Below are 12,546 nucleotides of genomic sequence, written 5' to 3' on the forward strand. Positions count from 1 at the left end.
ATGCCACAGTAGTGTAGTAGTTAGCATGATGCTTCCCACAGTCCAAAGATGTAGCAGTCAGTAATTGGTCATTGTAAACTGTCCTGTGATTAAGCTAAAGTTAAATAGGTGGGTTGCTGGATGGCACAGCTCAAAGGGCTGGAAAGGCCTGATCCACACTGTATCTCTCAATAAATGAAATAAACAACAGCTAGTTTTTGACTGTGTGCAGAATCAAGAGAAGCAGGTAAAACTGTGTTAATAGCCATGAAATGGAAAACACTCGTGTGTCTTGAATCACGCCCTTGATGAAGACAGGTGATTGTGGTTGTTGGAAGTCATTCATCCTAACCCCACAATGCCATTACAGTAGTTACTCAGTGCAGGAGCTGAACAATGATCAGCAGCTTTATCAGTGACTGCCTTTTCATCATAAGGTCCCAAGTGGAGATCTTCAATCTATTTGCAACGCCTCAGTAAATGAAGCAGTCCATGCCAATGTGCAGCAAGACCCAGACAACTTTCAGGTGAGTTAGTAAGTGGCAGGTAATATTCATAATACAAAAGAGGCTAATCATCTAACCTTTGACATTCAATGGAATTAATGTTGACAAATTCCCCACAATCCTAGGACAAACTCAAGCAAACTGTAAAAACCGTTAATTTATGGGGTTTTTTCTTGTGAATGCTGCTATGTGCCCGTGATACTGCTGCATGGAAGTTTCTCATTGCACCTTTAAATACACGGGTACTTGTGCTTATAACAATAAACTCCACTTTGACTTTGATTAATATTGTAGCTGAAAGAGCAGGTCAAAGTTTGAGTATCCTGCAAAAAAATGACTCATTGTCTGACATTCCCAAACCTTTCCACCACCCACAAGGCTCAAATCTATATCCGAATGACTATAGGTCCAACAGCTCTTAGGAAGCTTGGCATTATTCACAACCAAGTGGCTCACTTAATTGGTATTCCTTCTATTATAGTAAATATTCATTCCTATTATTGGTGAAGTTGGCAGCGACATGCACCATTACTTGCCCAGCTACTCCTGCAGCACCTCCCACATCCGTGAGCTCTACTACCATATGACAGGAGTAGTAGGTGTATGTAGGTGTAGGAGTATATCACCAGATGCAGGACCCATCCGAGTCACACATTCCATTTTTGGATTGTATCACTGGTCTTTCATCATAACTGGGTCAAAATCCTGGAACTCCCTACAATGCAGGATTCTAGTGATTCAAGAAGGTGGCTCACCATGACCTTCCAAAAAGGAATTAGGATGGGCGATGAATATTAGCTTTGTCAGTGATGCCCAGGTACCAAAATAGGAATAAAGAAAGATGTTCTCAAAAACACTATTAAAGAAAATGTAATATCCATACTGTATCACAGGAGTCCTTGGCCCACAACCTCTCAGATTAGTTGAAGAACATCCATAGAGTACTTCTACAATTGCATAGCATCTTAAACCATCCATTCATCGACCCTATAAGCATAATCTACAAGAGTCTGCAGACATTGCACAGGCTTCTTTAAATACCTTTAAGAGGAGTGCAAGCAAGTCATACACAATTGATTGTCTATGAAGATGACAAATAACTTGTTCTTTTAAACTTGAGTTAGCCAAATTGACCAAAACTGGTCTTTCTCACTTCTCATTATCAAGTTTGGACAGGGGAGAGTTGCAAAAGGAAAAACAAAGAGTTGAAAAGAATGTAGGGATATGGGATGGAACCAAGATAAGATGGAGGGAAGAGTAGCAAAGAAAAAAAAAGGACCATATTCATTTAATGAGTATTAAAAGTATGAAACAACAAGATATTTTTTGTTTCTGTAATTGGATTACCCATCACACCTCAATCAGTTGGGAAAGAAACTAAAGGCTCTAATAGAACAGGTAACAATTTTTAGTGGAAACAGAAATATTTAAAAACTGAAGCAGAAAACAGATCCACTGTTAAGAATGGCCAATTATTCACAATTACTGTGGCCCATTTTTACAGCAAAGGTTGTGGGCTCGATAACATCTTTGCTCTACTGGCAAAGACCTGCACATCATAATTAAATGCCCCTTCATCCCAAGCAAGCTGTTCCAATACAGCTTTGATGCTGGTATCCAGCCAACAATTTGGCAAGTTGCCCAGGTACATCTTACCACACAAAAAAATCCCAAGATAAATCTAGCTTGACCAATTATCACTCTCTCCTTAATCAAAATATCATACCATTAAGCAACACCTATTTTACCAATAATCTGCTGAACCACTTGTTCTAGAAATCAAAGATTTGATGTGGGCAAAAATATATGTTAAGAATGAAGGAAGTGAGAGTACAGTAGATGCCTTCATGATCAAACCTGCATTCAACTAAGCCTTAGTATAAATAATGTCACCAGGCTTTGAGAAAAAAAACCCTATAGCAGATGGAGTCATACCACACACAAGAAAAGTTCATTACAGTAATTAGAAGATAATCACTGCTGCCTGAGAATATCTGCACAGATATTCCTCAAGGCAGCATCCTTTGCGCTTCGACTATTTCATTTACATTTTCCTAGCACTGTAAATTCAGGCTATATTTGATCACAAATAATTCTACAGTGCTGAGCTTCATTTACCCAATCCATTCATGATGAACCAGCACAGCTAGCGTACTTTTGTTATCATTTTTTCATATGACAAATAAGCCAATTGGCCCATCAAGTCAATATTAATTCTCAAAGCAATCCTATCAATTTCATTCTCCCGCATTTCCTTCTAATCTATTGCCTCTCATCTGTCATTAATTCCTCCTAATTCTCCTACCATGAACCCACACAAGGGGTAATTTAAATAGCAAATTAACCCATCCGTCAATCCAATTTCTCCATGAAACCACAACCCTTCGGATGAAGCCTATGTGGTCCCAGGTAGAATATGTATACCCTACACAGACAGCGCCAGATGGCAGGATAGAGCCCAGGTCACTGGAGTAGAGATATCAGTACTACCTGTTGCATCATTAATACAAACAATCCCTCCAATTATAGTCTTATTTACAGAAGTACAGTGAAAAACTTGCATTGCATATCATTCATTTGGATCAATTCATTACAACATTGCATTGAGGTAGCGCAAGGGAATATAATGAGAGAGCAGAATAAAGTTTTAGATACAGAGTAAGTGCCATGTAGGTAGACAATAGGACACAAAGTCATAATGATGCAGATTATGAGGTCAAGAGTCCATCTTATCATAATAGGATCTATTCGATCATCCTGTAACAGCAGAATGGAAGCTGTCCTTCAGCCCGTGGTAGGTGCTTTTAAGCTTTTGTGTCATCTTCTGCCTGATGGGAAGGAGGAAAAGAGAGAATATCCAGGCTGAATAGGATTTTTGATTATGCAGGCTGCTTTATCAGGACAACGAGAAATATAGACAGTCTTGGAAGGGAGTCTGGTTTCAACAATGTGCTGAACTGTGTCCACAACTCTCTGTAGTTTCCTGCGGTCACAGGCAGAATAACTTCCATGTTAAGCAATAATGCATCTGATTGGTGCATCAATAAAAATTGGTGATGGTCAGATGGGACAAGCCAAATTTCCTAGGAGGTACTCGTGAACATTTTTGGCTGTGGTATCAATATCGTTGGATTTCCACAGGCGATTGGTGATGTTCACTCTTAAGAACTCAAAACTCCCAACCTTTTTGGCTTTAGCACCATTGAGCTAAGCAGCAGCATGTACACCACCCCACTTTCTGAAGTAAATGAACAGCTCTTTTCATTTGCTGACATAGGAGGAAAGGTTGTTGTTATGACACCATGTAACTGGGCTCTTAATCTACTTCCTGTATTCTCACTCATTATTTGAAACAGCTTACTATCAGAATCAGAACCAGAATCAGGTTTATTATCACCAGCATGTGTCGAGAAATTTGTTAACTTAGCAGTGGCAGTTCACTGCAATACATAATATGAACAAGAAGAAGTGGAGTCATCGTGACGCCGTCGTGACGGTGTTTTTTTTAAGCAGGCTTTCTTATTTTCACGAGGCCGAGTTGCTAGCTCAATGCTCAACCCAGCACAGATGGAAAGCGTGCAAGGGAGCCGGCTGGATTCAAACTCAGGAGCCTTCGCTCCAAAATCCGGCGCTGATGCCACTACACCATCAGCCAGCGAATGTAGCAGAAGAAAAACTAATAATAACAATAAATAAATCAATTACAGTATACAAATATTGAATAGATTAAAATCATGCAAAAAAACCCCAGAAATTATATATATTAAAAAAGTGAGGTAGTGTTCAATGTCCATTTAGGAATCGGGTGGCAGAGGGGAAGAAGCTGTTCCTGAATCAATGAATGTGTGCCTTCAGGCTTCTGTAGCTCTTACCTGATGGTAACAGTGAGAAAAGGGCATGCCCTGGGTGCTGGACACTGCCTTTCTGAGACACCACTCTTTGAAGATGTCCTGGGTGGCATCATCTGCAAACTTACAGATGGAGCTAGAGCAGAATCTGGCCACACAGATGTAAGAGTACAGGCAGTAGAGTAAAAGGCTAAGAATGCAGCCTTGGGGGGGGGGGGGGGGGCACCAATGTTGCGGATGATTGTGGCAGAGGTGTTGCAGACTGTCTTTACTGATCATCTGTGCTCTCATTGTTGGTCAGGAAGCCAAGGCAGATGGAGGTGTTGAGTCCTAGGACAAGAGTTTCAGTTGGCTTGGAATTATAGTACTAAAGGCAGAGGTGAAGTCAATAAACAAAAATCTGTCCAGATGCTCCAGACATGAATGCAGGGCAAGTGAAATAGTGTCTGCCATAGGACTGTTTTGGCAGTAGGTGAATTGCAGTGGATCAAGGTTGTCTGGGAGGCTGAAGTTGATGCATACTATGAAGCATTTCATGAATGGATGTTCGAGCAACTGGGCAGTAGTCATGAAGGTATGTTATCTTGTTTTTCTGAGGTAATGGATGAAAGTGAGGCAAGAAGGCACTAGTAAACTATAGCGTCGTGTTGCAGACAGCTTGCAAAACTTCTAAATATACTTTTGAACTACGGTACTCTCAATGCAATTTGCAGTCTGTAATTTTCTTCAAGTAACACACTTTTGAACTGTCTTAACAAACTAGCGATTTCACAATCTTCTGAAGGACTCAACGGCCTTGATTCTCAGGCATGCTTTAAGCGGACAAAGGTAAACTGACACAGGCAACAGAGAGGAAGGAGTTGAGGACTCCAAGCCAGGCTAAATGAAGGGGTATGAAACTTCCTGTAACCAGCAACTTGTTAGAAAATGTACAATCGCTGGAGAACAAGATTGAAGACCTAAGGGCAAGATTGCTCTTTTGGAGGGTAATGAGGTATTGCTACGTTCTCTGTTTCACAGAGCCACGGATCACTCCAGAAACGATGGATATGTCAGTAAGGCCCAAGGGCTTCTCACTATTCTCAATGGACTAGACTGCTGATTCAGAGAAGGCAAAATGTTGCATCTGTGTTTCATGATAAGCACTTTGTGGTGCTTAGACACAGCGGTCTTGTCACACTCTTGTTCCTCTGATCTGAAACATCTAATGATTAAGCGCTGACCATTCTATTTACCAAGAGGGTTCTCCTCTGTGATCAAGATTGCAGTTCACTTACTACCAAAGACTATTGTTAAGCAGACACTTGATTTATTGAGTGTCGTCATCAGCAAACAAGGAACAGCCTATCTCAACACCTTTCATATCATTATCAGGGACTTCAATCATCATCAACATATCATTTGCAACATCATGGGGTCCAATATACACAACCACTGTCATACGATTAGAAATGCCTACCATTTCATGCCTAGACCACATTTCAGGAAATTTGATTACTTGGCTGTCCTCCTACCCACATACGGCCAGAGGCTAAAGAGCAAGGCTCTTGCAGTAAGGATGACAAAGAGGTGGTCACAAGAGTCAGAAGTGCATCTACAGGACTGCTTCGAGTCAGTAGACTGGGCTGTGTTCAAGGACTCGGAGGATCTGAGCCAATACACCATAGACTTTTTAATAAACTGTCATAGATGAGTGTGTCCTCACAATATCATTCATAGTCTTTCCCAACCATCAGCACAAGTGCACTACAGGGCTACGTGCTTAGCCTCACAATCTCAAGTATAAAGCCAGTAGAGCAGGGGGTTAAGCACAGCTCCAATGCCCTATTTAAATTTGCTGACAACAATACTGTCATTGCTGACTCAAAGATGGTAACGAATCAACATATAGAAGGGAAATTGAAACTCTGGCTGAATGGTGCCAGAACAACAAGACCAAATCAGCAAGTTAACAATGTCAATAAGACAAAGTAGCTGATTACTGACTACAGGAGGAGGAAAATGAAGGTCTATGAGCCAGATCTCATTGGGGGAAATTGGAGGCACAGAGGGTCAGCAACTTTAAATCCTTGATGTTATTATTTCAAAGCATCTGTCCTGGGTCCAGCACATAAGTTTACAAAGAAAACACAACTTCCTTCTATTTTCTTAGAAGGTTGAAAGATTTTGCATGTCAGCTAAAACTATGACAAACTTCTATAGATATGTATTGGGAGTTTATTGAATGGTTGATCATGGCCTAGTATGGAAACACCAATGCTCCTGAATGAAAAAGTCTACAAAAAGTAGTGGATATGGCCCAGTCCATCATGAGCAAAGCCCACCTCGCCATTGAGCACATCTACATGCAGTACTGTTGCAGGAAAGCAGAATCCATCAAGGATCATCCCCCTCCCTACCACCCAGGCCATGCTCTCTCTCGCTGCTGCCATCAGGAAAATGATACAGGAACTTCAGGGCCCACACCACCAGGTTCAGGAACAATTATTACAACTCAACCATCAGCCTCTTGAACCAGAGGGGATAACTTCACTCGCCCCATCACTGAACTGTTCCCACAACTGAAGGACTCATTTTCAAGACTCCTCTTCTAATCTTCAAAATTTTCTTATTATTTCTCTTTTCTCTTGTGTATTTGCACATTTTTTGTCTTTTATACATTGATGGTTTGGCTGTCCTTTTGGGGCTGGCCTTAAAAATGTTAAAAAATATCTGTCATCACCTACTAGCTGATCTGCACAGGATCTAAGAAAACAGTCAGGGAAACCACCCTGGCCAGATGCTTTCTATGGGTTCACTCTCTGGAAGATTGATCTTACGTCCACAATCGTAACCGTGGGTTCAGGTACATAAGAGGCTATCAGGGAAGGTGATGATATTCTAATCCTTTTCTGTTCAAACATGTATAGAATGTGCTAAGCTCATTGGGAAGGGAAGCATTATCAGCGAGGCTGTCCAACTTTGTTTTGTAGCCCATTGTAGCATGTAAGACTTGACACAAGTTACTAGGTCTCAACTTCGGACTGGTATTGTCTCATGACATCCTAATACCGGATTATCTTAAGATGATCTCACGTAAAGATGCAGTATCTCTCTGGAACATAAGGGCACATTCATTTCAAAATACTCCAACTTCAACCATTCATGTTGAGATATGCACATAATACATATTCACAAGCTTTGCAGGCCAATTACAGCTGGGTTCATATGAAAATGAGCAGGATAACTAGAAAAGCATGGTGCTACACTTGTGCAGCAGTTAGCACACACTTCCAGGTCCCAGGAGTGGACTGCATGAAGTTTGCATGATGTCCTTGTGTTTCCTGGCCCTTCCAAACATATGCTGAAAGGTTAACTGGTTATTGTAAAGTACCCCTTATTGTAGCTAACTGGCAAAGGCAGCACAGGGGATCAGATGGACATACCAGGGAGAATAAACTGGAGGGCTCTGATGAAACGACATAATATGGAATCAATGGGATAGTTCTGTTGATCCCCTTTGGAGCCAGTGAACTAAATAACCCTGTTCTACATTGTACTAAGTAAGCAGCAACCAAGAAGGTAGTCCAACCAATTGGTAATCTTAACACTGGACACATATCCATCTGCTTGTAACACATATTCAGATTTATTGCCATAACTTTCCAAATTAATTTAACAATAGCTCCCAGTTCTGCAACTTCTTTCGTAAGTAAAACAGCCACACCATGGTAGTCTTTGTGTTTCCCTTGTTAGTTCTTCCTCTTGAAGCAATATCCAATACTATAGGAGGAATAGATCCACATTTAAACTAAAGTTAGAACTTATACTGTATAATCATTAAAGTTGTTTCATAAATAAAACCATGTTAAAAAGGGAATAAAATGCAAGATCAAAACTGAATTCAAGGCAGTCTCTATTGTCAAGAATGAATACACATTTGAACCCAATTACATTCAGCTGCTGCAGGAGAATGATCACAAGCAGAAAATGAAACCTGCATCATCTGGCATAGCACATGCCAACTCTCTTGGTTAGAATTTATCTGGCCAAGTGGATGAGGTGAAAGAAAATTTACCCAAAATACCAGGAGTACAAAAACATTTGGTTAATATTTGTTTCTTTTGTTTTTAAGCCTCATCACATTAGTTCTTCTGAAGTTTTGCCCTTAATTAAAACCAAATATTTCATTTACAAGTTCTCTGCCTCCTTTCCAAAGCCTTATCGTGCAAAAACCAAAGCTGATTATGCAATTGGGTATCTGAAACTTGGTACGTTAAAATTCTTTTGACCTTCTTTTGTCTCATCTTCATTTCTCTACCTAGTAGGTGTCCTGCATCAAGTTTCCATAAACAGCCTGCAATGTCCACTCACCTTAGAATATGTGCAACTAAAGCTGGGCCATACCAATCTCCAGCTCGTTTGTCAGAGTTTTCACCCAACTCTATCAGTTTATGTATTCCAAATATTGCCTCTGGATTGTCGCCTAACCAAGTGATTATAGTTCTGTGCATCTTTTCATCCTCATTTGTTGTGCTGACTGGATTTAGAGATTGCTTTTCATTACTTGGCAAGTCCAGTTGTTCGCTCATGTCCTGTAGTGATGTTTCTAAAGGTGGCAGGAAGGTAAATCCTGATTCATCACACTCTGATGTGTTGGATTTGTATAACTCAGATTCTAATGGAACCATCTGTGGCACATCTGCCCATACCCAATCTGGAAAGCAAAATAACCAACTGATTAGATTTATTTTTAAATGAAGACATTGAGGGTTGCCAGAGAGAAATATTCAGGCTTTCTCATTAGCATAGCCGGGCAAATAATTGATATAGAACAGTCATCATTTCCTGAGTTAGCTAATCCTTATCTAGTGACTGTTGATTAAGTGTCAGTATCTCAAAGAAGTCACCCTGTGTTTCCCAGTTCTCACTGCTGATTAATGATTCTCAAACACAAGTATGCCAAGCATTGGAAATGCAACAAGACTGAGCCATTCTTGACCTTCCTGCCAGAAATTAGATTACAACTACAGAACAGCTGTAAAGGAGAAAATGTTATCTGTATCACAAGATATACTTACAACAGCAGTAATTTAAAGTTAGAATCAGAATTTGCGGTTTGCAGTTCAATAGATTAGTGATACAGGTGCCCCCCCCCCCCTTACAAAGGTAGAGCGTTCCTATGAAACCTTCCTTAAGCCGAAATGGCATAAAGCGAAGAAACATTAACTTATATGGGAAAAATTTTCGTAAAAGCGTAAATCCTCTTTGTAATGCGAAAACAGGTTACTAATGTAGGTATTTTGTAAAAGCAAAGTGGCATAAAGCGAACATTCGTAAAGCGGGGGGCATCTGTACTTGACTTACCTTCTTTTCACATTGAATTGTCTCTGGTTCTATCTTGACCTGAAAGTTTTGGAATCTTTCTCGGGCATGATGCCTTGTTCCTTCTGGTACTTCAAACGACTGGCCAGTTTATACAGCCACACCTCACCAAGTTGACACACTATTGTCCCATAGACATGCATTTTCAGCAGACTCATTAGATGGTGATTAGCAATTAATTTCCCTCCACGTTGTCATCCTATCACCACTGCAGTTCAATTCAACCAACACGGCACAAATAATGAGCAAGCCAGAAATATTGTTGATACAGCTACTCTCATGCAGACAGTGAGCATTTTAATACATTACTAAAACAATATTGCAAAGTCTACTGCTGATGATCATCGAAACAAACTCACCTCGACCAAGAAAATGGAGCAGAAGACTTTGTGCTAACAACATTTGACCAGACCTCAGTGTGCAGCCCCAGCCACAATCTGTTGTGCGAGAGCATCCTTTTAACTGTGGGAACTCACGACGGTATGTTAACCAAATCCTAGTGATGAAGTCCTTACGGAACTGATGCACATTATCCGAAATCAGTTCCGCGTTTGTTACTGCATCAGTGCAGCCTGATGCACTTTCATCCTTTCCTGGAAAATGGAAAGCAACAGAACAAAAACAAAATCAATCCCTTCGAAATTTAGTTACAGAAACCTGACTAATAAAACCAGAAAAGATCATTTGTTGTGACTCGTTACAACAATGACCATATTTCAAAAGTGCTTATTAATTATAAAGTGCTTTGGAATGTGACAGAGTCATGCTGGCCATTATTAAAGTGCAAGCGTACTTTTTGAATGAGCATGGTTGAACACTAAGGACACTAGAAACCGAAAAGGAGAGAAACACTACTTACTCAACACTGTGCAAATACAGTAACATGCTTGACAGTTAAAGAATCACTTTTGAAGTGTGGTCACGTTGCTCTAAAAAATGGCACCTCCAATAATACAAAATTTCTTCAATATAGTACACAATGAAGAATTTTTAAGAGATAAAATCAATGCTAGCATAATAGCTTTATATAACATTAAATTTATAAAATATTAATAATGCATGAGCTTAATTGGAAGGAGGGACCATTTTTGTCTAACAGAAAAAAGTAACACCAGTAATTTCAAATTTTATGGACATTTATCTCACATTAAACTTCCTGTTCACAACTCTGTTGTAATTTTAGTTGGAAATACGATGATGAATTATAAAGTTTCTTAAGAGTCAATGCATGAAAAGGTTAACAATAGTTTTTCCCTCCAGCAAAGTTGACAGGTCCATCAATCAAGTTCCAATTCCTACACTTTCATGTCCACTCCCTTTTCTTCGAGGCAGAGCGAGAACAAGCTTCCAGCTTTCCTCCCCACTTTCTATCCCACTGGCCTTCACATTCAACCAATCCTCCTCTGTAAGTTTCAACACTTTCAACAAGATTTCAGCACCAAACACAATTTTTGCCCATCTTTCCACCCACCCCCCCCCCCACCCTCCACTACCAACCAAAGCAACCATTGCCTTCCAGACTTCCTGGTTTGCTCTTCTTCTACTAACTACTCTTCTCATGGCACTTTCCTGTGCAAATACAGAAGATGTAACACTTCCTTTTCTACCTCCAAATTATCTTTCTTGGTGAAGCAGCAATTCACTTGAACTACTTCCCAATAAGATGACTGCTTAGCAGAATAACTATTCAATCAGTAGGAGTAACTGAAATTTAATCACTCATTACTAATTCACTGTCCCATTCTAGTACTCTTGCCTTTGGCAGCCTGGTGTTCAAAGAAGTCCAATATATACTTGAATTTTCCAATACACAGTACAGCCTTCAGAACTCAATACTGAATTCAACACTTTTGGATAACTTGTTTCCTGGTTGTATCAGAACTTGTGGTTTCCTAATGGAATGCCTCTGCAAAACCAAATATATCTACTTGATACTTTTATCAATATGTTTGTTATATTATTGCAATATTTACTCACCTCTCATACTTCAATAACAGGGCTTTCCCACCTTGTTTTCCTTTCTGACCATGGTGCTCAAATGTAAAATACGCTTGAGTATTAAGTTCCCCACTATATCTCTCAGAAGCCCCTTTCGAAAGCAATCTAGATAATTATTTTTGTCATTACACTGCCCTATTGACTTTTCCTTTCTCTTTGCTTTCCTAACTGCCACTTCAGGCTACGTCCACACTACACCGGATAAATCCGTAACCGAAGCGTTTTCTCTTCATTTTTACCATTTGTCCACACTAAAACGGCGTTTTCATCCCCCGAAACCGGAGCTTTTCAGTAACGCTCTCCAAAGTGTGTATTTTTGAAAACACCGGATTGGCCGGATCAGTGTGGATGGGGTAACCGGAGACTTCTGAAAACGCTGTCAGACAGTAGCGCGCTATTTCATTGTTTTCTTGAACGCAACCTAACAATTTCAGAAGATGGTAACGAGACTGACGCCAGAAGTGTTAGAAATGTACTCACCAAATACTTTGACCCATAAGTTACTGAATAAATAAGTATACTCACTTTGCCCTGTTTTCTGTCCTTGCTCGTATGAAGGTGGTTTACTTATTTAGAATCGTAGAACATTATAGCACAGAAACAGGCCTTTTGGCCCTTCTTGGCTGTGCCAAACCATTTTTCTGCCTAGTCCCACTGACCTGCACCTGGCCCATATCCCTCCAAACCCCTCTTACCATATACCTGTCCAAGATTTTCTTAAATGTCAAAAGTGAGCCCGCATTCACCACTTCATCTGGCAGCTCATTCCACACTCCCACCACTCTCTGCGTGAAGAAGCCCCCCCCCCCCCCCAGGTTCCCTTTAAACTTTTCCCCCTTCACCCTTATCCC

At 40.3% G+C, this 12,546-nt stretch overlaps 1 protein-coding gene across 3 annotated transcripts in view; it reads right to left on the reverse strand.

Annotated features, from left to right (window-relative positions):
* The window catches only part of atg4c (autophagy related 4C, cysteine peptidase), a 78,503-nt gene that overhangs the window by 22,605 nt on the left and 43,352 nt on the right, over positions 1-12,546 (reverse strand). For all 3 annotated transcript variants that reach the window (XM_073063212.1, XM_073063211.1, XM_073063213.1), the window contains 2 exons: positions 10,057-10,290; positions 8,687-9,029 (listed from right to left, as the gene is read on the reverse strand). In XM_073063212.1, coding sequence (XP_072919313.1) covers positions 8,687-9,029; positions 10,057-10,290 — 577 coding nt within the window. The remainder of the gene's footprint in view (positions 1-8,686; positions 9,030-10,056; positions 10,291-12,546) is intronic.

Source organism: Hemitrygon akajei, chromosome 12 (assembly GCF_048418815.1).
Source record: "Hemitrygon akajei chromosome 12, sHemAka1.3, whole genome shotgun sequence".
NCBI lineage: Eukaryota > Metazoa > Chordata > Chondrichthyes > Myliobatiformes > Dasyatidae > Hemitrygon > Hemitrygon akajei.